This window comes from Pipistrellus kuhlii, unplaced genomic scaffold (genome assembly GCF_014108245.1).
Source record: "Pipistrellus kuhlii isolate mPipKuh1 unplaced genomic scaffold, mPipKuh1.p scaffold_m20_p_3, whole genome shotgun sequence".
Classification (NCBI taxonomy): domain Eukaryota; kingdom Metazoa; phylum Chordata; class Mammalia; order Chiroptera; family Vespertilionidae; genus Pipistrellus; species Pipistrellus kuhlii.
Window position 1 is genome coordinate 85,850,435 of NW_023425529.1, and position 27,929 is coordinate 85,878,363.

A 27,929-nucleotide genomic window follows, 5' to 3' on the forward strand; every position below is an offset into this window, starting at 1 on the left:
GCTGGGCCGAAACCGGTTTGGTTCAGTGGATAGAGTGTCAGCCTGCGGACTGAAAGGTCCCAGGTTTGATTTCGGTCAAGGGCATGTACCTTGGTTGCGGGCACATCCCTGGTAGGGGGTGTGCAAGAGGCAGCTGGTCAATGTTTCTCTCTCGTCGACGTTTCTAGCTCTCTATCACTCTCTCCTACTCTCTGTAAAAAATCAATAAAATATATTTTTTAAAAAAAAGAAGAAGAAGTGATAGCTGGGACAGAGAGATGAATCATTCTGGATATCTGTATTTCCAGGTATCAGGGTCTGCCAAAATCTCTGCTGTACTCTCCATTTACTGGGATGGTACCTGGCCTTTTTAGTGTGTATGCATCTTCTTACTCAGGACTTTTTACAATTAAGAATTTAAATTTTTTGTTATGGCAGCCCTAGCAAAGTAATAAACTACCTATTGCAATAGTTTAAAGTTTTATTCTACCAGAAATTCCTCCAGATAGAAGTGTGAGTCCAGGGAAATGGAGAATTCAACCTTCTAAAGCTGTGTTCTAGAAATATCCATCATTTCCTTTCAGAGTTGCTGCTTGTAAGGAGCAACTCTAACCATGTGACCTCATCACTCAGGCCACAGCTATTTAAAACAAGATACATATCCCAGATTTTCTGGCAATTTGGAATTATGTCATGGAAACGTTGTTGGTAAACTGTGAGTAAAACAACTGAAGGGTCATATAGACTAAAAGACTAAGACCTCTCAGGTGGAGGCTATAGGCAAGTAGGTAAGTAATTAGAAAAGAAACAAAGAGCATTCTATTTACCCAAGAGACTTAGCTGTTTTGCCAATAAATGCATTTGTGAGATTCTCTTTTTAATTGGGTTCTTTTACTGGGGTTCTTGCAGCTAAAGAATCTTCCTTTGATCAGCCAGAGTATAAGGCAGGATACAAAAATCACACTACCCTTTTAGATCAGAAAGGTATTTATTACAGGGAATTGGGAACCTACAAAATATTCGCATGAACAAAGGAGTGGGCTCTAAGTTGAGCATAGGACAGACTCCCACATTCATTCGGGGCCCAGTCTGAGAGGAGAGGTACCATCTCTGATGTTGCCACTGGAAGTCTTAAGCTCAAAAATGCACTGCCTCAGCTACTACAATACAGTGATCTTGGAAGCCAACATCAGAAAACCTCTGCCATAAGAGCCATCAATTACCTCTCTACACTATGAGACCTGGTAACCCAGAGCTGAATCACTGCTGCAGAAAATCTCACCTTCCCCAAACCATCAGAAAAAATAGCCCTAAGTGGGTAAAATATGGCCTCTGCTTTGGTTCAGTTTTCCACATTTTGGTGAATACATTTAACTGGAAGAAATAATTTGCATCCAGAACTGTGGTCGCAAGAAAGTGTAGGTAACATCAATGTTAGTTTTGCAGAGTTTATACAAGATGGCATACTAGAAGAGGAGAGAATGGAGCTCGAGCAAGAAAATAGTGTTCAACACTATTCTCATCAATCTCACCTACCAAATTAGGTAAAGGCTGTGTTGGGTCAAGTTCTCCAAAAATAGAGCCTGAGGCAAGGATCCTTGATTTATTAGGGGAGTGCTTTCTGGAGAAAGGGGAGGAAGGAAGCAGAACTGGCTAGGAAGACAAGAAAACAAGAATGAGACTCAGCCGAAACCGGTTTGGCTCAGTGGATAGAGCGTCAGCCTGCAGACAAGGGTCCCGGGTTCGATTCCGGTCAAGGGCATGTACCTTAGTTGCGGCAACTGATTGATGATTCTCTTTCATCAATGTTTCTGACTCTATATCCCTTTCTCTTCCTCTCTGAAAAATCAATAAAATATATATTTAAAAAAAAAAAGAAGAAAGAATGAGACTCAGCTAATCCCACAAAATTCTCCAGCAGTGTTAACCAAAAATGTAGTTTTTTGTACCCCTATGCCAGTGGTCGGCAAACTCATTAATCAACAGAGCGGCAAACTGCAGCTCACGAGCCACAGTTTACTGACCACTGCCCTATGCTATTGGACCAGATCTTCAGGGGCAGGAAGGCAGCAGAGCCTCATCAATGGGATGGCTCCTGTTTTGGCCAAAGACAATTCTCCTGTTTTGGAGTTGCTATTTAACACTCATAGCAGCTAGACTAGAGATGCACTAGCTTAGAAAATGGGTTTGGGCAGGTCACAAACAGAATTCACTATAGCCTGCCTTTGCTTAGATCACTTACTTTTCACATTAAGTTACTGTATCCAAGCACAGTTTCTCCATAATTTGTCTTAGTCAAAATTTCTGGGAAAATTTCATAAGAGGAGGGTAATGGGATTAATTACAGACCATACTGCTACAGCTGGTCCCAAGGCTATAACTGATACTCATTATCTCGCTCCTCCACCACACTTTCTGGATCCTCCTCCACTAGAGATATCACTTCTGCTGCTGTAGGTGCTGGACTGATGAATTGGCCCAGGCACTCATCACTGAGGGTTTTGAGTCCCTGATTATCACACTCTTATCAGGCTGTCGTTGCTGTATTTGCCAGTTCTTAGTTACAATCAGGCATGGAAATACCAAGAAATGTCTATGGTGAATCTCCTGCATGCGAAGCATATTCCGCTCTGCCTCCATTACATTGCAACCCCACCTCCTTCTGATACTTTACTATTTTACTAGAAGAGACATCAGAACAGATATGGCAAGTCCATATGAATGTCAATGTCGGTGGAAAGGAAGCAAATACAATATTAATGAATACCCATCATGTTCCGGACAATATACCAACTGTTTCCCTAGAAGCCAGAGGGCACAGCATGCAGTAGAAACTCAATAAATATTGTCATATAAATAACAGAGCAGGAATGGAACAGAAGTCAGGTGGAAGGAAATAACCTCCATGTAGGAAATATCTGAGACCAGCCAGTATGGCTCAGTGGTTGAGCACCAACCTATGAACCAGGAGGTAACAGTTTGATTTCCAGTCAGGGCATATGCCCAGGTTGCAGGCTCAATCCCCAGTGTGGGGCATATAGGAGGCAATGCCATTAATGTTTTTATCTCTCTCTCCCTCTCCCTTCCTCTCTGGTTTAGATTCTAACTAGCCCACAGGGTTTAAGTAGTAATTTGGTTGAAATTAATTTATTTCTATTTTATTTGATCCCCTACTGTCCTTGCCCTGCAGGCTTATCCTTTTCTTTTTTTCAGTTTCTTCTTTTGCTATCTGTGTGACCGGGAGCAAATTACTTAATCCATATATGCTTCATTTTCCTAACCTGTAAATGAGTATATAACTACAGTACCTACCTAATTTTGATGATTAAATGAGTTAATACCTTGCACATGGAAAATATTCAGTAAATAATATTGATTATTGTTATTCCTACTATCACATTATTATTATGTGTCTTAGGTTGGCTCTTCCCCCACCCCCTCAAAGGCAGAAGCTTAGACTAGAAGTCATGTGAAAATGATTTATTTAGGAAGTGCTCCCAGGAAAAACCAGTAAGCGAGTGAGAGGAAAGGAAAGAAGCCCAAGTAAGGGTACAAAATACAATTTGACCTAAATTCAGAGGGGATATAGAAGACAGTGTAGGTCATTCCAGTGCTGACCCAACCAAAGGCCATAAGAGCAGGAGAATTGATACTTGTACCCACAGTCATTAAGTTAAAGTGGGGGTGGCTTAATTCCAGGTAGTACTTCAGCTTTGTATGTAAAAAGGGGTTCTGGTAGCTTAAGGGTAATAGTCCCACAAAGAGGTAATCTGCAGGGATAGGGGTCAGTGCACTGAATTGGCATCATCACCATCACCAACATCACCTCCCATAAAACACACAATAATACACAGTGTGAAAGGTATTGTGTTAGGTTCTGAGGATAAAAGAGCCATAAAAAAATAATGAAAAATAATTTTTAATAAAAAAAATAAACCAGTTACATTGCAGTTCACCAAAGAGGGGTTGCTGGACAACACTGGAATGAACTTAATGGACTGGTCAACTTTTTCAGGAAACTAGCTTAGGAATAATTAACTTTTTCAAATAAAAGCATTAAAAAATTTTTTTAAGCTGTAAAAAACAGTCTGTCCTTCTACACCTTAGAATCCTGTTGAAGAGATAGGATAAACACACAGGTAAAAGGAAAATGCTAAGTGTCAAATAAGTGCAAACAAGTCATTGCTACGGAGTATATCTGCACTAAGTGATCAGGAAAAAACCCAGAACTACCCGAATTGGATCTCAAAGAGTGGGTAAGATTTAGAGAAGTAAAGAAGAAGGAGTGTTGATGGGAAAATTAGCAGAATGACAAATGTTTTAGGGAGCATCAATAAATTTGCTCTAGTGTGGTGGTTCTCTACCTTGATTCTCATTAGCATCACCAGGGAGCTTTAAAAATCCCAATGCCAGGCAGCAGCCCAGGTCAATTACATCAGAACTGCTGGAGTGAGTCCAGATATTTCCAATGGGCACTCAAGGTTGAGAACCACTGTTTTATTGAATAGGAAGCAGCTTATGAGAAACTGGTTAGGATATTAGAGATACAGAAGAGCTCGGTTTGTGAAAAGTTAGCTATGCAGAGCTAGTTATTTTAATTTAATCCTAATGTTTCTATTGCAAGCTGCCTTAAAATAAGTCAGGCTAAAGTAAATACAGAGCCTGGAAAATTAGATGAAATATTTTAAACTTTATGCCATAGGCAATGAAAGGTCACATAGGGTCCAGAAGATTTTTGAGCAGAGGAATAATATAAATAAAACAAACATGTTAAAATTTAAACAGGATGTAGGATTTCATAGCAGAAAGGACAATATCTAATGGAACTTGACCTTGGCTGGTAGGGGAGAAGGGCTTCTAAGGGAGAAAAAAATCCCAGAAGTTCTGGGCATGGAGTTGCATGGAAACAAATAGCCTTGGGTATTAAGTGTCAGGTGATTGTGATTGTAGAGTGACCTCACCATGTTTGTGTGTGATAGAGAGCTATGTGGCTCACAGGAGATCCTTGTTTGTACAGGAGCCAGCCAGCAAAGACTTGGCTTTTCTGGTGATTGGACCTGAGCAGCAGAGTCCAGCTAGCTGGAAGGTATAACATACTGGAATAAATCAGAGTAATATAGTAAGTCTTGAAAAAGTAAACACAGAACTAAACTGTGTTCATATAGATTACCTGCTACACTATTGTGTAGCAAAACATATTAAACTGGAAAAATAGAAAGCAATATGCTTATTTAAGAAAAAGATATTCAATGATGGTAAAAAAAAAAAAAAAAGACAAGATTACATAGTACTGTGAATCAATTTAAAAATACTTTAAATTCTGAATACTTATAGACCATGAGAGCAGAGTTCATCAACAACTAATGTGAGAGATTTCCAGTTAGGGATGACCTTCTCACTCATAGCAATGGAAATCTGTTAGCTAAGAAAAGGAAAAATAACTTTTAACCTGCTACTTATATTATTATTCAGCTGTCTGTTTTACTTAGTATGTACTTGATGGAAAGGTCTTACTATAACACACAAATATTAAGAAAGCAAAGAATTACACAGATATTTATTTTATAAATAATCTTGCAAAAATTTTAAATTAAAAAAAATCAAGCTCGTGTTATGATATAAAAGGGAAAATTATGTTCTACCTTTCTTCCGTACCAGCTTAAATGTCATAATCTGTCACTTTAACTACTCTACTGCCAATAATCCTAACTCTCCCCCCACCCCCACCCACCCCCTTATTGTCATCATACCCACCTGGTGAGGCCCTAACCTTAGATGAATGTAACATCTGTCTTTGCCTTGGCTTCCACCTGGGCTGTTGAGTGCTGGTGATGAAAATCTCAATAGTAGAGCAGATGAATATTCTATAAATGCAAGGCAACACCTATCGATACAAATGGGCCCTTGACATTGGCTACAAGCCCTACTATGAAATCCTACCAGTTCTCATTCCCATTCTGTTCAGAGATTAAATGTGCAGTCTTTTCAGATATGCAGTCATTGAGTGTGTGTGTGTGTGTGTGTGTGTGTGTGTGTGTGTTTGTTTTTACCTTCCACCTCATCTCTTCATCATAGCAGGAGAACTTTCTTTTGCCTTCTAGAGAAAGCCAAAGCCATCTGAAAAGGAACTGCTTCAACTTTCACCAAATCTACAGATTCATATGGATCTATACTTAGGTAGATTAAAAAACATGGTCACAGTATTTTATACTTCCTACATCATGATAGAGTCTACTTGCCCACTCTTTCAATCTGGGCTGCTTTTTTTTCTTTCCTCACATTAGGCTTTTATTATATAGGATTATTCTATTACAACTTTTAGGGCAAGACTAACCTTTAGTGATTTGAAGATGATATCTCTCTCTCTTTTTTATATATGTCTTTTAAAAATTTCTTTATTGATTGTGGTATCACATAATTGTTCTCATCCCCCCATTTCCATCCCAAACCCCTCCCCACGTATACCCCCACCTCCCTGTTGTCCATGACCACTGGTTAGGCTTATATGCATGCACACAAATCCTTTGGTTGATCTCTCCCCTTTACCCCCACCCTCCCCTACCTTCCCTCTGAGGTTTGACAGTCTGATCGCTGCTTCTCTTTCTCCGGATCTGTTTTTGTTCATCAGTTTATGTTGTTCCTTATTTCCCCTAGATGTGTGCGATCATCTGATATAAGATATCCCTTATAAGAACCAAAAATAAGACAAGCCATAATGGTTATGCTCAGAGGCAAATGAATCAGTCTGTAGTGAGTTCCTTTCTGGGCCAACAGTTTTTTTTTTTTGTTTGTTTGTTTGTTTGTTTGTTTTAGCTCCAATTTCAATGTCAAAGAGTTCCTTATGTGTACATGTCAGCCATAATATTTCATATCTGGTTGGTGGACAAATGGTGGTGATGCAGGTCCGACCATCTCTGGTTTGGTCCTGGGCATCCTTCAGCGATACACAGTTGCTGTCTGCTTGTATGGCAAGGCGTTGTCAGCGTCTTCCGTCTCTGGACTGTTTCTCTTCTGTCTTCGTGGCGGGAGCACTCCTGTCAATTCCTCTCTGTTGCAGGAATCCACATGGTCTCGGAGTTGTTTTCTGAAAATATACATATTCTTGACCAAAAGTTAATAAAGGGATATTTTATATAAATTTGACTTGGGATCCTTTTTCATCCCCTCCCCCCCAAATGATTTTCCTCTGGCTTGTTTTGACACCATGTGTGTTTTTCATGGGTGTCTTGCTATTAGCATTTCAAATGAAAGTTAATTTTCTAAAGTACAAATTTTCTAGATGTAATTTACTCACAGGATATTTTCCCTTACATGATATTTTTCCACTATCACCCCCTTTTTTAATTTAAATATTAGGAGGCTTTTGGAAATTTTATAACGTAGTCTTGATAGCTTTTACATTTTTGGGCTGCACTTGTGTCTTGTTTTAACCAAGAAAAAAGTGATATTGTGTTAGTTCCAGAGCCCAGGCCTCAAGAGACCTTAAGCTTTCACCTTTGCCCTCTTAGAGCACACCCACGTGGGGTAAGTAAGTTTGAGCTTGACTGCTGAATGGAGAGGCCCAGCCAAGAGCCAGGACCAAGGCTACGGACGTAGACATAAGGTTATCTTAGACTCCTGTTTAGCAACTCCCTGCAGCCACATGAGTAACTTCAGGTGAGATCAACAGAACCACTCAGTTAAGGCCAGCCAACCTATGCAATTGTAAGAAATAATAATTCATTGTTTTATGGTCTACCTTTCGGAGTTGTTTGTATGGCAGCAATAGAAGTATACGTGATAATGATTCTTATCCTTCCCACCTTTTAACCACAAGGAGATGCTCAAGCATAGGCCTTCCACTTACACACTGACCCATTCTCTCTTGCTATTTTAGGAGTATAGAACTACATATTATCCTTCATATCTCTCTTGCAACTGGTTCCGTCTATTCAGCAATGAAATATCTCCAGTCTCTTCTAACTAATAAAGTTTCTTTCAATCCCATGTTCACTTCCAGCGATAGGCCTGATGCTATATTAGTCAGGCCCTATCCTTCAGTTCTCCTTCACAGCTAACACCATAAAAGAGGATAATAGCTACTAGTAACATGTATAGAACACTTACCATATGCTAAGCACAATTCTAAATACTTTACACATATTACTAATGCCCTTAACCATCACAACAACCCCATGAGATAGTTACTCCTGCTAGTCCAATTTTATAGATAAGGAAAATGAGGCACCAGAGAGTAAAGCAGCTTACCCCATTGCAGATTTGGGTACAAAAGCCAGATTGCATGGCTAGAGTCAGTTCTCTTAACAATTTTGTTATAAATGTATCTAACACTCATTGTTACATTTAGTTAATTAACACTTACCCTTCAATCCAATGCAAACTGACTTCAACCCCTATCTCACCACCAAAACTACTTTTACAGTAGTGTCAAAAATGACTTGTATATCCATAAATCATGTGTTTCAATGGAATGATATCACCCACAAGGGGTAAAAAATTGGTTCTGGAGGGTCTAAAAAATTATTAGGTATTACAGTGGCTTGTGGCCCTCTAAAATGCCACACTACATAAGCAAATATTCAGTATATCTGTGGCATTAATATTTCATAGGGGTGGCAACTAGGGACAAAGGTCTAAAAATTAATCCCGATTTGGGGATCTTTCTCTAGAGCACATGTGTCAAACACAAGGCCAGCGGGCCAAATCCGTCCCGCCAGGCCTTGCAATGTGGCCCGCACCGCGCTGTCATCACTGCACTCCGCTGCGTTTCCATCACAATGACAGTTTATGACTGTTCAGTAAACCATTCGGCCCGCGATTTAGGCTGGATTTTAGATTTTGGCCCCTTCTCTGATTGAGTTCGACACCCCTACCTAGAGTCTAATATCTACCTGCCCATTAGTTATGCTCGCTTACATGAGACATCTCATGCTTGACATGTCTAAAATGAAGCTCTTACTTTTTTCTCCTAAACTTGGTCCTCTCAAGTCTTCCCCATTTCAGTAAGTGGCAACATCCTTACAAGTCCTCTTGACTCCTTCCTTTTCTTTACCTCCTCTGTCTATCATCTATCTATCTATCTATCTATCTATCTATCTATCTATCTATCTATCATATTTTCCGGCGTATAAGACGACTTTTGAAACAAAAAATAGTCAACCGAAAAAAAAAATAATAAATAATCCGGGGGTCGTCTTATACGCCGAGTATATCCCAAAAAACGCCTCGATATGCTGCTAAATGAATTTTCCAACTTGATCCCGAAAATCATCTGGATTTGCCACTAAACAAATTTTCCAACTCGATCCCACACCAATCACTGCAAGGCTGCTTAGACCGCCTCTCCAACTCAGCCAATCCAAGCAGGCTTTTCATGCATGCAAATTATACATGTTCTGTACCCAAAGCTACACTGTGTTCTAGTAAAAAGCCTGCTCAGATTGGCCAGAGTCAGAGAGGCGGTCTATTAAAAAAAGAACTGGTGTTGCCTCGGAAGTGGGGGGTAGTCTTATACAGCGAATATAGGTCTAAACCTATGTTTTAACTGTAAAATTAGGGGGTCATCTTATACCCCGGAAAATACGGTATCTATTTATCTGTCTATCTATCTATCTATCTATCTATCTGTCTATCATCTATTTATCTCAGCCTTGCCTCCTACAATCCTTTCTAAACATTACAGCCAGAATATTCTTCTTAAACCTTAAATCATATTTGGTCAGTCCCCTCCTCACAACCTTTTAATACCATTTTATTGTTCTAAAAATAAAATCTAACCCTCTTACTATGGTCTAACAGGCTCTATATAATCTGCTTCTGCCAGCCTCTTTGTCTTCATGACACACAACTTTCTCTCTTACTCGTGTCACTCCTATCATAAAGGCCTTCTTTCTGCTGCTTGGTTCCCAGCTTAATGCTTTTGCATTTATAGTCCATCTAGTCCACTTGGACCACTCTGCTCTTTTACCTTAGCCTGTTTGCTCCTCATCATTCAGGCCTCAATTTAAGCATCATCACCTCAGAGAGTCCTTGTCCATCCACCCAATCTAAAGCAATCCCCATTCCTTCAGGTATTACAGTGGCTTTTGGCCCTCTAAAACACCACAGTACATAAGCAAATATTCAGTATATCTGAGGTATTAATATTTCATAGGGGTGGACAACTAGGGACAAAGGTCTAGAAATGATTCCCAATTTGGGGATCTTTCTCTAGAGTCTAATATCTGCCTTCCATCACATTGCCCTGTTTTCTCTCCTTCACAGTACTTTCACTTCTCCTGTGAGTTCCCTATCTCTATCTTTCTCATCCCTCCAAATGAAGGTGGTCTCTCATCTGACCCCATGACATTGGGTTGGTCCAGGATAGACCCTTGACCTAGCTGGACCAGAGTCCTTTCTAGACCACATAGAACTGGAGTTGAGAAACAGAGTCAATTCTTCTTTAATAACAGAAATTATCTGATATCAAATTCAGCAACTGCTAGTGGCCATGTTTCTAGTCATGTGTAGGAAGTGACTATAAGAACAAATGACACTCACATGATAAAGGGGAGAAGGAAAAAGTTATTTTTGGAAGCATTTTCTTTTCTTTTCTTTTTTTCTTTTAAGACCTAAATTACATTCTGGATGCTTATAAAGTTAGTTGAGAAACTTTTTGCAACAATATTTTTTTTGAAAAGTTTAAAAGGCCTGAGTGTTGCAAAGTCTGGTTTGGCTCAGTGGATAAAGCGTCGGCCTGCGGACTGAAAGGTCCCGGGTTCGATTCCGGTCAAGGGCATGTACCTTGGTTGCAGGCACATCCCCAGTAGGGGGTGTGCAAGAGGCAGCTGATCGACGATTCTCTCTCATTGATGTTTCTGGCTCTCTGTCCCTCTCTCTTCCTCTCTGTAAAAAATCACTAAAATATATTTTAAAAAATAATAAATAAAAAAATAAAAGGCCTGAGTGTTGATTGTTTTAACTTGTTTTTTTTTTATTGTGTCTCACACTGCACTCAGATGTAGATACTTAATATGTGATAAAGATAATAAACATTCCACCTTAGAATGGGAGGTTTGATACTTCACATTTAAAGCACACTTTGATAAGAAACCAAGATGGTGGCATAGGTAAACACCTGAAATTGCTGCCTTGCACAACCACTTCAAAATTATAACTAAAAGACAAAATGGACATCATCTAGGACCACAGGAAGGCTGGCTGAGTGAAAATTCTACAACTAGAAGGAAAGAGAAAAGCACACTGAGACTCACAGGAGCTACAGAAGTAAAGTGCAGAGGTATAGAGGCAAGCAAGTGTGCTTGAGGCAGGGGCTGGCAACTGAGTACGTGGTTGTCTTTCTCAATCAGGAGGGAGACACAACAAGTGAATCTAAAAATCAAGTGAATGAAAAATCTGATGAAAAGAATAAACTTGTGAATATAATAGAATCAGGGTGAACTGACAATACTCAAAGGAAAGGGGTGTGATGGGTGCCGGAAGCGACTGGAAAAAATCGTACACCTATGGATGAGGAAAGTGGGGGTGTTAAGGGCAGAGGGTGGAGTGGGAACTGGGTGGAGGGGAGCTATGGGGAGAAAGAAGAGGAACAACTGTAATAATCTGAACAATAAAGATTTATTTTAAAAAATAAAAAATTAAAGCATAATTTGATACTGATATCACTGAATTATAAGTTGTAGAGACAGCCTGGCCAGTGTTGCTCAGTGGTCAAGCATCCACCTATGAACCAGGAGGTCATGGTTTGATTCCCATTCAGGGCACATGCCCAGATTGCAGGTTCAACCCCCAGTAGTGGGTATGCAGGAGGCAGTGGATGAATGATTCTCTGTCATCATTGATGTTTCTATTCCTCCCTCTTCCTTCCTTTCTGAAATTAATAAAATTATATTTAATAAGAAAAAAATGTAGAGACTACATGTGATCGATTCTGCGAAGTCTCACTTGGGCCTTCTATGGGGAAGCACTGAATCCCTCTGCATGCTACAAAAAGTACACATTCAGAGGCAAGATGTTAAATGTTTTAAAATGACAGCTTCCCCTTTATTATTAAGGTCCAAGTCAACCTTTTAGAAATTAACCTGGTTAAACACATTCTAATTAAATATAATTATGCAAACTATGTGTTGGGCACTGTAAGAGACATAGCGATGAGTAAACCAGAGTCTCGATCATTAAGGCTTTTATTAAAGGACTAGAGACCCAGTGCATGAAATTTGTGCATGGGGGCCAAGGCTTCAGCAATCCGGGATCCCTCGGGGGATGTCTGACGGCTGGTTTACACCTAATCCCAAATGGGCATTTGAACATCTCTTTTGCAATCTGGGACTGTGGGCTCCTAACCACTCACCTGCCTGCCTGCCTGATTGCCCCTAACCATTCTGCCTGTCTGCCTCATCACCCCTAACTGCCTCTGCCTCAACCCCTGTTGTGGTAGCTTCATCCAGAATGACTTCCAGACAGTCATTCAGTTGTCAGGTGTAATTACAATAGCATATTATGCTTTTATTATTATAGACTAGAGGTGGTGAACGAGATTCATGCCATGGGGGGGGGGGGGGGAGGTTCCTCAGCCTGGCCTGCGCCTCTTGCAGTCTGGAAGCCGTCAGCCAGCAGTCAGTCGGATATCCTTAGCGTTGCTGGGGAGGCAGGAGAGGCTCCTGCCACTGCTGCTGTGCCCACCAGCTGTGAGCCTGCTTCCTGGCTGAGTGGTGCTACCCCTGTGGGAGTGCACTGACCACCAGGGGGCAGCTCCTGAGCTGAGCGGCTGCTCCCTGGTGGTCAGTGCTCATCATAGCGACAGGTCATTCCTCCATTCAGTCAATTTGCATATTACCCTTTTATTATATAGGATAGTTTTTGTTTTTTTTAAGTGAATAAAATAAGTGACTAAAAATACAAGGAAATAGGGATGTTTTTATGCAAGTTGCAAATCAAGTACAAGAGTGCCAGGGATGGGGTAGGAGGCCATGGTAAGAAAAAAAGGTTATATTTGGTTTTATGAACAAAGTAGGGCTTCATAGTGAAATTAGGCATCTGAGCTGCACCTTAGAGGTTGGGTAGGAATGCAAAGGTCAGCGATGGTATGAGGAAGCATCCAGCCCAGACAAAGGCAGATTTGGCTATGAGAAGGACAATGAGCAGCTAATAAAGACCTGAACTTGTAGGGTTAGCAGTGAAACAACAGAATGTCTGTTTACAGGCATTGCTAGTTATAGAATTGCATAGCATGTATGTTCAGTTTCAGAAATTTTCAATTTGACATGACAGTTGATTATCCCCTTAGTCTGTCCAGGTGGCAGATGAAATGTGGGATTGGGTGTTTGGGAGCATGTTACAACTGAAGATGTTAAATTTTCACTTGATCTTAGCCAAAAGGCCGAGAAGCAATTGGAGACATTAAATTTAGAATGTAAATAAAATCACATTTTATGAAAAGACACTTGAACATTATTTGTGCATTATTTGGAACATGGGTCAATGAAGGTCATAGACTCTATAATGTCACTGGTGCTCATCATGGAGCAAAGAGATCTGTGATATCAATATGATTTGAGGTGGAAAATTAAACTGAAATGTCCATGTCTTTGATATGTTCAATTCCAAATCAGTCAAATAACAAGTCTCAGCCCTCATGCTTTGACCTATGAGAAGTCCATTCTGAAAACAGGTTACATTCCTCAAGTGTTTGGAATACTAACAACTAACATGCTTCATGAGTCCTTCCTAGCTCATGGCTTTGGTTCCACTTCTTACCTTTCATAATTGAATATCTGGCTGCTGCTCTTTGCTTTTACCATGGAAACATACATACAGGCTTCACAGAAAAGACTAGGTTGATAGCTTGGGGAAAACATAAGGAAATTACCACATAGAAAAGAAAGAACCGGAAATTGGTATTAGATAATACTGTTCTTTTTTTTTTTTTAATATATTTTATTGATTTTTCACAGAGAGGAAGAGAGAGGGATAGAGAGTTAGAAACATTGATGAGAGAGAATCATCGATCAGCTGCCTCTTGCCCACCCCCTACTGGGGATGTGCCTGCAACCAAGGTACATGCCCTTGACCGGAATCGAACCCGGGACCTTTCAATCCCCAGGCCGACGCTCTATCCATTGAGCCAAACCAGTCCCGGCAGATATTACTGTTCTTAACACATAGCCATGCTCCCCTGTAAGGGGCACCAGTGACTATCTCTTTCTTAGCTCTCCATCCTGATGCTGTGTTAAGGGGCCAGCTTACTTCATAATAACATATTTTCCCAACCTAGAGTCCAGGCCTCTAACTTTCACCCTATCTTCAGAGAGGAAAGCAGGCTTTTCTCTTTCTTGATTTAAAGCTGGCTTCCATTCCTGCCCCAGGATTGCTGACAGTAGGAACATTGTTAGTTTGACTATAGGAATCATTTCACTAGATAGATAGATAGATAGATAGATAGATAGATAGATGATAGACAGACAGCAAAACATCATGTTGTACAATTAACATTCAGAAATGAATGGCATTTTTATACACCAATAATGAACTCTCAGAAAGAGAAACTAAAAAACAACAACATTTATCACTGCAATAGAAGAATTAACCATGTTCATTAATATGAAAGAATTAACATAATTAAAATGTCCATACTACCCAAAGCAATCTATAGATTCAATGCAATCCCTATTAAAATACCAATGGCATATTTCACAGATCTAGAACAAATAGTCCAAAAATTTATATGGAACCAAAAAAAGACTCTGAATAGCCTCATAAGTCTTGAGAGAGAAGAACAAAGTTAGATGGATATCAATACTATAAAGCCATTATAACCAAAACAGCCTTGTACTAGCACAAGAACAGGTATATATAATATATATAAATGGAACAGAACAGAGAACCCAGAAATCAAACCATGCCATTATGATCAATTGATATTTGACAAGAGCATACAATGGAATAAAGACAGTCTCTTCAATAAATGGTGTTGGGAAATTTGGACAAAGCATGGAAGGAAGGAAGGAAGGAAGGAAGGAAGGAAGGAAGGAAGGAAGGAAGGAAGGAAGGAAGGGAGGAAAGAAGGAGGGAGGGGGGAAGGAAAGATGGAGGGAAGGAAGGAAAAGAAAAGAAGCTAGACCACCAACTTCTACCATACACAAGAATAAATTCAAAATGGATAAGAGACTTAAATGAAAGTTGTGAAACCATAAAAATCCCAGAAGAAAACATAGGCAGTAAAATCTCAGACATCTCACATAGCAGTATTTTCACTGATACATCTTCTAGGGCAAGGGAAACAAAGGAAAAACGTAAACAAATGGGACTATATCAAACTAAAAAAGCTTCTGTACAAAAAAATACACCACCAACAAAATGAAAAGGAAACTCATTATATGGGAGAATATATTTGCCAATGATATGTATGATAAGGGGTTAATTTCCAAAATATATAAAGAACTTATACAACTAAACACCAGGAAGACAAACAATCCAATTTAAAAATGGGCAAAGGACCTGAATAGATACTTCTCCAAAGTGGACATACAGATGGCCAATAGACATAAGAAAAAATGTTCAATGTCACTAATCATCAGAGAGATGCAAACTAAAACTACAATGAGTTATCACCTCAGCCTTGCAAGATTGGCTACTATCAATAAATCAACAAAAAACAAGTGCTGGCAAGGATGTGGAGAAAAGGGAACCTTAGTATACTGCTGGTGGGAATGCAAACTCGTGTAGCCACTGTGGAAAACAGTATGGAATTTCTTTAAAAATTAAAAATGAAACTGCCATTTGACCCAGTGATCCCATTTCAGGGAATATATCCTAAGAATCCTGAAACACCAATAAGAAAGAATACATATACCCCTATGTTCATAGCAGCATTATTTACAATAGCTAAGATATAGAAATAGCCCAAGTACCCATCAGTAGATGAGTGGATTAAAAAAAGCTGTGGTACATTCATACAATGGAATACTGTGCAGTTGTAAAAATGGAAGAAGTTTTACCCTTTGTGACAGCATGAATAGACCTGGAAGTTATTATGCTAAGTGAAATAAGCCAGTCAGAAAAAGACAAATATCACATGATCTCACTTATATGTGGAATCTAATGAACAAAATAAACTGATGAACAAAATAGATCCAAAAGCATGACAGATCTCAGATGGGAGAGGTGTAAGGGGTACAGGAAAAGATTAACCAAAGAACACATATGCATATATGTATAGCTCATGGATACCGACAATAATGTGGTGGAAGCCTGGGGTGGGATAGGGGATGGGTGGAAAGGGGCAAAGTGGGATGGTGGATCGGGGACATCTATAATACTGTCAACAACAGAAAAACACACACACATACACACACAAAAGAATCATTATGTTGTACATCTTAAATCTATACAATTTTCACTTTAAAAAAACTCATTTTCTTCAGGGAGAATTCTTTTTATTGATTTTTTACAGAGAGGAAGGGAGAGAGATAGAGAGCTAGAAACGCCGATGAGAGAGAAACATCATCGACCAGCTGCCTCTTGCACACCCCCGACCGGGGATGTGCCCACAACCAATGTACATGCCCTTGACCGGAATCGAGCCTGGGACCTTTCAATTCGCAGACCGACGCTCTACCACTGAGCCAAACCGGTTTCGGCTCTTCATGGAGAATTCTTACCTTCATCCACAGAATGGATTGAGTCAAAACTGTAGTCAAAAGTACATTTAAGGGAATCTGGCCCAGCCAGTGTGGCTCAGTGATTGAGCTTTGACCCAAGAACCAAGAGGTCACTGGTTCAACTCTGGGTCAGGGCACCTGCAGGGTTTGATCCCTATTAGAGATCATGCAGGAGCTGATCAATGATGCTCCTCTCTCACTGATGTTTCTATCTCTCTATTCCTCTCTTTTCCTCTCTCTCTCTCAAAGAAAAAAAATAAAAAAATCAATAAAAACATATTTAAAAAGACGCTGGGACCTGCAGGGTTTGCGAATATCACATGCAGATGACGCAGAAGATGGGTGATGGGGTGGGGCACACAGTGCAGGGCCAAGCCCAGTTCTATGCGTCTTCACAACTTTTCCTTCAGTGCAGTGGCTTGATTTCTCAAGATCTATGTGTAAGTTCCCTCCCTCCTCCTCTTTCAAGAAAACAAAATTCATTTTTCAGAAAAAGTCTATTTAAATCCATATTTAGGGAAAATGTTATACTTAATGCAAGTGAAACACTACTGCTAGACAATTACCCAATTTATATCATTGAATAGAAACATATAACAAATGATTAATGTAAGTTTACTTTTTGTTGTGCACCTGCTGTAAGCTAGGGCTTTTTGTATTTCCATTTTGCAAAGAAAGGAACTGAGGGTCACATTGCTAATAAATGGCAAAGCAGGATTCACGATCAGGCCCACCTAACCAGCCAGTGTACTTAAACACTAAAGATTTCATGTACTAGGTAAAAACAACTTCATTGAAACCAGTGGTGAACTCACTATTTTCTACAAGGAAATTTATGTGAGAACACTTATGAGAAGTTTTCATAAAATGGCATCATTGTTATCAATCTGTACATGAATCTTTTTGAAATAAACACACTTATTAATTCAACAATGTTTCCTGTGTACCACAATCCAGGCATTATAGGTATTATGGAAAATGCAAATATGACTTCCTATAGGAATTTATAATCTATCGAGAGAGAGGAGATAAAAGACAAACAGAATTTGATGAATACCACAGGAAAGGTGAAAAAAGTGTTAGGGGGTTTAAAAGTGGGAGAGGTTATTAAGTGCTGTGGGCAGTGGGGAGCATTATAGCAAACAATAGCAACTCTAAGAGAAATACAAATATAACATTAATATAAAATAAAAAAATACACATCTAATTAAGAATGTTAAAACCAAATAAGGAATTATTGTCAACGTATCGGGACTCCTCCAGCTGACACCTTCCCTACTTTAAAATTATTAATAAATTAAATCCTATGAATTTAGATCCACTGCTGTAATCATGGCTACAAATTGCTGTTTTTATAGGCAGATGTGCAGGTCATGCTCAAATAACGTCCCCTCTGAGTGGATGGGAAGCATTTGGATAGTCACCTGTCACGAGTAACACTATTTAGGATTAGCATGGACACTTGTCAATGGTTCCCTTTTACTGTGTATCAGTATGTTGATATCATTCTGCAGCCCTTATTAGAAAGTGAACGACAAGAACACATCAAGTGATAGTACACCAGCTGTTCACAAAGATACTGACTTTTTAAAAAAAAAAATCATGACCTTTGAAATCTGGAGTTTGGAAGTGGCACAAAATGTGACTTTACTACAAGTTAGCTTCCACCACACGTGACTTTCTTTGGTCAAGTTTATGATTCAAAACAGACACTAACAATATCGCTATAAAAAAAGCAGGTGAGGAAATCCCCAGAAGTTTAAGTGATTGAAACTTATTTCATATTGGACTACTGATCCCATCATGCAACGCTCCCATATCCACACTGTGCGGGGTGGAGTCGTAGGAGGAGGTGGCAACCGCAGCGGCCCGGGCATTCTGGGAATTGTAGTCTCGGGCGCTGGCCTCTGTCGGGACGTCCACGTGGTGCGCTTGGCTGCAGCTGTGGTCAGGAGCTCCCTCGTTCGCTCCGCTGGGTCCTCCGGTGCCGGCTCTGGCGGGGGCAGTCGCCGCGGCGGAGCGGGATGGAGGGAGGGTCGGAGGGAGCCCGAGCCTTCGCGACGTTTTTGCGACAGCTGCGGCCGTGTTCCGAGAGTGCCCTCCCTCCCCCCCCCCTCTCTGAGGAGGCACCGGCTGTTGTGCGGAGCTGCCTTTCTGTGTGAGTGGATGGGAGAGTGAGTGAATGGCTGAGTGCGAGCGTGCGTGCGGGAGAGGCTGAGGCGTGAGTGCGCGTTCGTTCGAGGAGAGGAGGACCCGCAGCGGCCTCCGGCGGCTCCCCGCAGCGGGAGCAGGACGCGCGGCCGGAGAGAAGCCGGGGAGCCGGCGCCGGGAGCCAGCGAGGACAAGGGCGAGCAACCTTCTCCCCACCCCCAGCCCTCTCCCTCCCCGCTCGCTCTGCTCTCCTCCGTCCGGGGAGCCTCCCCGTCCCCCCACCCCCGCCGGCCCGCCGCCCCCTGGATGTCCCCCGCGCCCTCGCGGGGCCTCCTCCAGCTCCTGCCGCAGCAGCCGGGCCGGGGCCGCGGCCGCCGGGCGTAGAGCGGAGGGTTCCCGGGGCTGCGGCTGCCGGCGCCTCCCCGGCCCCCGCCCGCGCCCCCCGGCCCCCGACCCCAGCGCCCCGGCCGCGGAGGCTGTGACAATGGACTATGACTTTAAAGTGAAGCTGAGCAGCGAGCGGGAGCGGGTCGAGGACCTGTTTGAATACGAGGGCTGCAAAGTTGGCCGAGGCACTTACGGGCACGTCTACAAAGCCAAGAGGAAGGATGGGTGAGTGTGCGTGTCTGTCCGCGGTGCCCGCGGCCCGGCAGGTACCCGCGGGGAGCGGGGCGCTGGAGGCCGGCCCCCCACTTCCTCGGCACCCGCATCTGCCCCGCCGTCAGGCTGGGGAGGAAGTGGTACGAGGGATCCAAACCCACAGAACCCCGAGTGCTGCCGCCTCCGGGCTCCACTTCGGTGGCGCATGGGGAAAAGGAGTCTCTGTTCCACCGGCTGTGTACTTTTCAAGGGTTTCGGTACTAGATTTTAAAAAAGAAATTCGGTATGAAACGTCAGCTTAGATCATTTATTCTTTTTTTGGGGGGGTGGGTGACGGGGGGTGTCGATTTATTATGGTAAACTTCTGGGGATTTCCTCACCTGCTGCTGGAGTGACATCCACCAGTCTGAAAGGGAAGCTGGGATCCTTTCCTCTACCAGCTTGTGATTGATTTTTTGTCAAATTTGGGTTTTATTTTGGGGAAAGGGAGCAGCAGGTACATCCCGTCTGGAGAGTTCCTCGTAGTGATCCTCTGAAACATAAATGTAGCAATTGCTGTTTAGATACCATTAGTGTGAGTTTGACACAGAACAATGGGGGTTTGGTGCAGGGTGGGTGAAATGGCAGGCACACATAGGGGTTACCTTGTTCGGCTGGTTCCCCCAAATTTAGCATCTAGCAATGAACGTTAAATAGTCTCTTTGCTTTAAATATTCTTCCCTATTAATAGCTTAATTAAGTCTATGATTGGTATTGCTCCCCGTTTAGTTTCTTAAACAGGCAAGTGAAGTGTTCGTTTTTTCCTTTGTCAGTAGATGAATGTCTTGTAATATTGACAAAAGAGAAGGCAATTCTTAGTTGAGGAGAAAATGTATTTAATGCCTTGTTTCCTCTTGTATAAACGGATGTTTCTCTGTTGCCTTCTCATTGCTGGAAAGATAATGTCACAGCTTATTATATAATCTTTAGATTTTATTATAAACAAAGTAGCTTTACTTGATCATCTTTGTTAATTTGCTTAGCTGCTGTGTAACAATGAAAATAATTGCTTTTTCCCCCAACTTAAGTGGATTTGTTTAGAACTATATAAGTACTAAATTTGAAACATTTCATAAAGCTGAAGTAAGTTACCTGGGGGTGTGGAAGGGAAGCCATATTTATAACTACTTTAGTATTCTGGATATTGAAAAAGGAAGTGTATATTCAACATTTTTTTTCCTTAGATTTACTGAGATATCTTTCTAAAAAACATAAAATGTATCCTAAGAGTCATAGAGTAATTCTGATTTTGGGTTGTGCATTTCATTGTTTATATGCAACAGTAAAGCAGTACAGATATCTGCAAAAGATAGGAATTTGAAAACTTGAGGCTCTGGGTACCTCATGTATTGAAAAGTACTTCTTAGCAGAATGAATAGTCTGGTGACATTTGAGGAATCAGTGTCTGGAGAGAATGTTGACTGTTTAATTATATTTCTCGTTGAAATATTACTTTGTAATAAAACATATATTTAAAAAATTATATTTGTTATTTTCCATACATTATTTTTCAAAAACATTTAACGGTCTTGCCATCTCCCAATGTAATAATTTTTTTTTAGCATAATTATAATACCCCCAATCCCATGAGATTGAACACTGTTGTACATTTGACCAGTCTATCATTTGTTTTATAAAATTCTGGTGACTTTAAATTATTTTTAACCTCTCTGAACAAAGCCAGTTCTGTTTTTATACATTACCAATTTAAGCTAATAAAATCTGCAAATTTAATTAACTTTGATTTTATGTGTTATTTAAAAACTGTAATATCATATATTATCAAAAGGTACTATAAACCACATTTTATATCTTATGGTCAGGTTTTAATTTAGGCTGAAAATAATTTTAGAAGCATTGTACAATTTAAAAATAGCTTAATGTATAGTATATGAACATTTCCTAGTAATTTGTGGTAGTCGAAAAGTAATTGCATTTTGGGAAAAGATAACTTTTTTATTTATAATTCTTCAGGGTTGTTTTCCAGCAACCTTTAATGATTTTGTTTATAGGATGAGCTTTTTAAAAAATGGATCCAATGTCAGAGTTTTAAAAATTACTTAAAACAGTGTTTGTTTTCTAGAAGGAATACTTTTTGGTTTAGCTTATTTTTTATAACCTCAATGGCAAAATATACTGCATTGTATTTACGAGGTCCTTTTAATCTTATGTCAGTGAAATGTAATTTAAGTCCTAGTAAAATAAAATTTGTAGTTTGTAGTTAAATCTTTTATAGAAAGTTGATGATCAATAATTTTTCTAGTGTTGATTTACTTTCAAATTAAATTACATATTCTGTGACTGAAATTTCAGAGTATTCTCAGAACCCAGACCTTCAAAAAGAGTCTTGAGATTTACAATAAAATGAAATGTTTTGTTTATACAAATTTGGTTATTGAAATGAATATTTAAATTTTGTGTTTCATTTGTCTAGAGAGCACCATAGAACATGAATTATTAGAAAAAAATTAGAAAATACACAGTCTGTAAGGTCATTCCTTTGAGTTAAAGGATTAGCAACACTATACTGCTAGTATACTGCACTTAAACTCAGCATTTTAGGAATGTGGTGCAGGAAGAAATACTTTATTTGAAGCATGATTATGTAAATACATAGAAAAGGGACTTTTTATAATTGTGCTGATTTCAAATTCTAATAGAGTTAAAAAATAAATGCACCATTAATATTGGGAATAATTCGCTCTTACTATTGTTATGAATGAGATAGTGTCCTTTGTTCTGAACGCTAAAAAGGTACTTTAGTGAGAAGCAGGGGGATTAATTTTCTGAGTCAATTTTACTTTTTCTTTGCAGAATTTAGGCAGCTGTACTTATTTTGTTCTACAGAATGGAAAACTGAGAAGGCAAAAAAACAATCTATGTTTTTAAGTTCTGAACTCTGGACATTTTTAGAATTTAAAAATCTATTTGGAATAAGAGTTTGATTTCCAAAAAAGAAAAGCAAAAGGAGTTTTCTTCTTCATTGTTTAATCCTCACCCAAGGATATGTTTATTGATTTTTGAGAGCAAGAGAAAGGGAGAGAGACAGAGAAACATCGATGTGTCATTGATGGGTTGCCACCTGTGTGCACTCCAACAGGAATTCGAGCACGCAACGTGAGCATGTGCTACAACCAGGAATTGAACCCACACATACCTTTTTGGTATACAAGAGGATGCTCCAACCAACTGAGCCACCTGGCCGGGACAAAGGGAGTTTTGTTTTTCTTTTTTTAAAAATCTATATTTATTGATTTCTGAGAGGGAGGGAGAGGGATAGAGAGGTAGAAACATCAGTGATGAGAGAGAATCATTGCTTGGCTGCCTCCTGCACGCCCACATTGGGGATTGGGACTGCAACCCAGGCATGTGCTCTGACCCATGCTGGCCAGACCAAAAGGAGTTTTCTTGAATAGGGTTCTTAGACTTCTATAACCTATGTCCAAAAGAACAGATAAAAAATAATTGGGTGTATGTGGGTGTGTTTGTTTTAAATATATAGAAAACTTTTATAGAAAACGAAGAGATTAGTAGGCAGTGATAATAATAATAATAGCCAAGTTATTGTGTAAGTACGAGGTCCTGGGCAGAGTCTTGTAAGGTCATCCTCTATTTAATCTTCACAAGTACCATATCAAGTCAGTTTTGTTTTTCTCTAATAGTTTTGCTGGTGAGGAAACTGAGGCTTAGGAAATTTTTCCAAGGTTACATGACTACTAAAGTTTCAGAGCCAGAATTAGAGGATTCCAAGCAGCTCTTACTGTAAAGCCCATGCTCTTAACTATTATGCTTCATATAATTGATATTTTAGAATAAAGATAAACATAGACATCAAGATTTGGTTTTTAGTGGGTCATTCTGAAAGTATGAATGCTTTATCCCAGGACTAGTCTTTTCAGACAACTGGTATACTTGTTTTAGTAGATTTCTGAAAAGGCTGTGGTTTTTTTTTTTTTAAAGTATGTATGTAGATATGAGTGTGTATCATAGCACACATGTATGTTAAGATATGAAAGTTCTTCATTTAGTAAAAAGAACTCAAAATTGGAAAGACTGGAGACCTGAGTTTGCGTTTACACTCTGCCTCTTGTTACCAATATGACGTGGGCAAGTCATTTGCTCCTGTAGACCTTGCTTTCTGGTAAGATTAGGGGGTTTCAGTTGAGAATTTTTAGGATCTTTTCTAGTATTATGAATTAAGGAACTAAAAATTACGAATATGAAATGTAATACTTAATGCATGATTATGTAAAAACTGAAAAGAAAAATTTTACTTTAGAGCATGGCTTACCTCCATATTTCTTAGCCTCATGCTTTAATGTGGATTCTCATCAACTCCTAGAAAGAAGTTAGGAAGTTCACAAAGTCTTAACAGCTACTTTATCTAACATGTTTTATACTACCTTCACATTTCTTCCTATTTATCTCTTAAGATGCTGGGAGTTACGGGCTAGTCCCGGTTCCCACCCTGTGACCCATTCATTAGGTGCTAGCACAGGGCTCTTCTGATTCAGTCTGCACTGGAGCTTTTATTCAGTTTTATTTTAGTTCCTGAACTATGAAGTTGGTTGGAATCCTTTATTTCTCCAAAGGAATTTAATAGTTTTTCTTTGATTACTGTTGTCCCTGTATATAGACTCAGTTTAATTGAAATATTTCTTTAAATGTCAGAGTGCCAAATACAACATGTAATAATCCCCATCACTGGGGATTTTGTATGCCCAATAAGGAGTATTCCTTATAATCTTTAAAAAGCATGATGAAAGGGAAAAGCAGAGTAACTTTTACTTCTTACCTACTGTGAGTTGAATTTATCTGCCTTAGGTATCAGTGCATTCAGATCTACTGTTTAGGCCAGCGGTCGCCAACCTTTCGGACCTCACGGACCAGTAGTGGTCCATGGACCACCAGTCGGTGACCGCTGGTATAGGCCACTGAGAGGTTTCTTGCTTATATCCCATTTTTTTGCAAGTCTGGCAAATTAGTTTTTCTCCCCACATTTTAAGAAATTCATTCTATGTGCCAAGCACTGTCCAAGGTATTGGGACTAGAAAGATGAATAAAATTTTCCATTATTTGAGGAGAGATCTGCGGGGGAAACAAACATATACTAAATAAACTGTAGCAATTTAATAAGCACTATAATTACTAATACAGAGTGCTGTTGGAACATAGAGATGGAAGCCCCCAACTGCTTAAGATTTTCAGGAAAAGCCTCTCAAAGATAACAACATTTTGTTTGACCATTAGAAGATGAGAGGATCTCATCAGAAAGCGTATTTCAAGAGGAAATGAGGGGTGCTTTCTGTTGTGCCTTTACAGAAATGGGACAAAGGGGGGTACTTTTTACAATGCCCTTACAGACCCCAACATTTTGTGAGGTTAAAAATTTTTTTATTCCTACACCTTTCCTCCCTATTTCTTTTTATTGCCAGCATTTTTTATCTGCTGCATGTATAGTACATGCACTCTTCAAATGTTCCATTGTACCCAATGGACATGACAAAGTTTCTGTTACTTAATAACAGGGATAAATTTATCAGCATGCTCTGAACACCTTTAATTGTCTGTGTGGCAGCTTTTCATTACAAGAATGTTGGAAATCAGAATACAAGGAGATTCTGAAATCCACGTGTCTGATTTAAGACTCTCATATGTAAAACTGCCATGGCAGAACTCCATTTTGATTACAGCTCTGGATAGCAGATGACACTTCTTTGGCCTCACCTACATGAGGAGTAGGTAGACATTCTCTTCTATGCTGCTGAGATGGTGGTGGCAACAGATTGGAGGGGCAGCATTCTCTTGGTGGGACTTTGATGTGTGAAGAGATGGAAGGTAGGGAAATGGCTTCTGGCATACTGGATTTCAGCAAGAAAAACAGAAATAATAACTAATTATTATAAATTATTATAGGCTATGTGCAAACAACTACTTTTTAAAAAATGATTTCTCTGGAAAAATATGTTCAGAATAATGATTTACAAACATTTGAAATGTGTTCCATATATAAGTTGGGAACTTAGTGTTGATAAATGTATATTTGCCCCATAGCTGGTGTCATTTTTCTTACAGTGCCTTTTATTGTTGAATCCAATCCTCATTGTCTTCTTATTCTTTTTCTGGGACTAACTGCTGCTGGTGAATGAAAATCCTACAGTCCTTTCCTCCTTCAAAACAATTTGTAAATCCTTTCACTCACACCAGCTTTGGTAGGCCTGTTGTTACTGATTTTTTGTTTGTTTGTTTTTAGAGATTTCTTGTCACCTCAAGGCATTTCTTGATGTTGTCACTAAAAAGTAACTTTCACCTGTTATTTTGATCTTGAGACTTGAAGGCCCTTGAGTATAGTGATTTTTAATATTCTTCAGTATGGTTATTGTCAAAGTCACAAAATCTGTTCCTGCTATAGCAAGCTGCCTTCAGTAATGGAATTATGTCATGTCCATCAGAAGTGTTATGGCAGAGATAATGTTGCGAACTGCTTTTTAAAAATTGAGATACATTACATACCATAAAATTTGCCTTTTTAAATTGTACACATATATTCATAAGGCTGTGCAATTACCACCACTATTTAATTCTGGATGATGTTGCCACCACCTTCTCAGCAGCATTTTTTTTTTTTTTTTTTTTTTTTAATTTGGAAGATGTTTAATAACAAAAGGTGCCTAGAAGCCTTTGGGAAAGATCTCAAGAAACATTATGATAGAATCAAATACATAATAGACACTCCATAAATTCCAATGAAATTAACAAATGAGTGAACTATGTTTTCATTACGATTTCTAAAATTTGGGGAGATACTAATTCTCCCGGAAAAGAAACCTTATGCCCATCAGCCGTCATTCCACATTGCCGCTCTTCCAGCTCCTGGCAACCATTAGTCTATTTTCTGTCTATGGATTTGTCTGTTCTGAACATTTCATATAAATGGAATCATGTAATATGTATTGGCCTTTTATGCCTTTTACGTAACATGTTTTCAGGGACTATGTTGTTCACGTATCAGTATTTCATTCTTTTTTGTGGTTGAATGATATTGCATTGTATGGATATACCTCATTTTTTAATTCCATTCAGCAATTGGTGGACATTTGAATTGTTTTTTTTATTTGAAGTCCACATCTTTTAATGTAACAAAAGCATATGAATAGAAACAAAAGTAAATTAAACATTATCACATTTGTTTACACCACTATCTAGTTCTTCCTTTCAACTTTACAATTGAAACAATAGAAAGCAGGTGACAATTTAGGGGCTAGGAAAGAGATAAAACAAAAACATTTCTACCGTGTCTATTCTGTATTTTGTAGAGCTGTGCTCACAGTTTCTTTTACCATACTTCACCGTGTGGGAATTCTGTTGTGTATAAAGTTGAACCTGCTCAAAAGCTGAGAGAGACTAGAAATATAGGATCTAGATCCTAGTGCATTGTCATACAATTCAAACAATGGTGCAGCTACCAGCTTGTAATTTTTAGGGACTGCAAACAAGTTTTCTCTTGAAGTTGAACCAAAAACAACTTATGTTCCTTTGGTTTTATATTATGTGCAGGAATATATGGATAGTGAGGATGTTCGAAATTGGATCTCCACCAGTACCCAGTCTTTAGGACTCTATCCTGATGACCGAGTATCTCTGTCATTAAGCATTTTAGTCCTTCATCTTCATCTTCCTTTGGTAGCTTGAAGAAAGTTGTTCCCAGGGTAAAACAGTAGCATATGGTAGCCAGTGCTCATGTTAGAATCAGAACCTCTTCTACAGTTCTCATCCAGTTTTATCAAATTCCTCCCTCATGCGTTGAAAACTGGCTGCCACAGAGCTGCCCTTCTCATAGAGGGGCTCTTTTGTACCAAAAGTATAATTAGTAAGAGGGTACAGGCTAGTAAGATGGTACCTGAGGGACTTGGTCTGCTGGATGGACTTATTGCTGAACTGGTTGAGGACCTCCCCCTCTCCTGGGAACAGCTGGTCTGTGAGCAATTGGGTGGCACCGCAGACATGCTGCTGAGCACTGGTGGTGAGCAGAAAGGGAGAGTGGTGGGAGACTATCCTTATTATCTGTGTCCTACTCAGCAGCCACCAATTTTCATGAAAATGAGCTCTTCGTTCTTTTGGCTATCCTTAGGCTACTGTGCAAATTAACTGAACGGCAGAACGACCTGTCACTATAACGCGCACTGTCCACCAGGAGGCAGACGCTCAATGCAGTAGCAGGCTCATGGCTGGTGAGCACAGCGGCTGTGGCGGGAGTCTCTCTCTCCTCTGCAGCAGTCCTAAGGATGACAGACTGCTTAGAGCAGGCCTTAGTCATGAGTTAGACATCCTCCAAGGGCTCCTGGTCTGCAAAGAGGGTGCAGACTGGGCTGAGGGACCCCCACTGCAGTGCACTGGGACTCTAGTCATAAATAATGCTTCTGTGAACCTTCATGTACTAGTTGAACCTTCACGTGTTATGTGGACAGGTTTTAATTTCTCTTAGGTATATATCCAGGTATG

The 27,929-nt window shown here is 39.8% G+C and overlaps 1 protein-coding gene and 1 pseudogene across 8 annotated transcripts in view; one reads left to right on the forward strand and one right to left on the reverse strand.

Moving 5' to 3' along the window:
• Nucleotides 1–19,131: 19,131 nt before the first annotated feature.
• The window catches only part of CDK8 (cyclin dependent kinase 8), a 152,111-nt gene continuing 143,313 nt past the window's right edge, over nucleotides 19,132–27,929 (forward strand). For 3 of the 8 annotated variants that reach the window (XM_036455181.2, XM_036455184.2, XM_045588461.1), the window contains exon 1: nucleotides 19,134–19,400. In XM_036455181.2, the coding sequence (XP_036311074.1) occupies nucleotides 19,273–19,400 (128 nt within the window). In that variant the 5' untranslated portion in view covers nucleotides 19,134–19,272. Of the gene's footprint in view, nucleotides 19,401–27,929 lie in introns of all 8 variants that reach the window. The other 5 variants (XM_036455178.2, XM_036455179.2, XM_036455176.2 and 2 more) reach the window with 3 other exon arrangements.
• On the reverse strand, nucleotides 26,545–27,433 carry LOC118728564 (annotated as a pseudogene).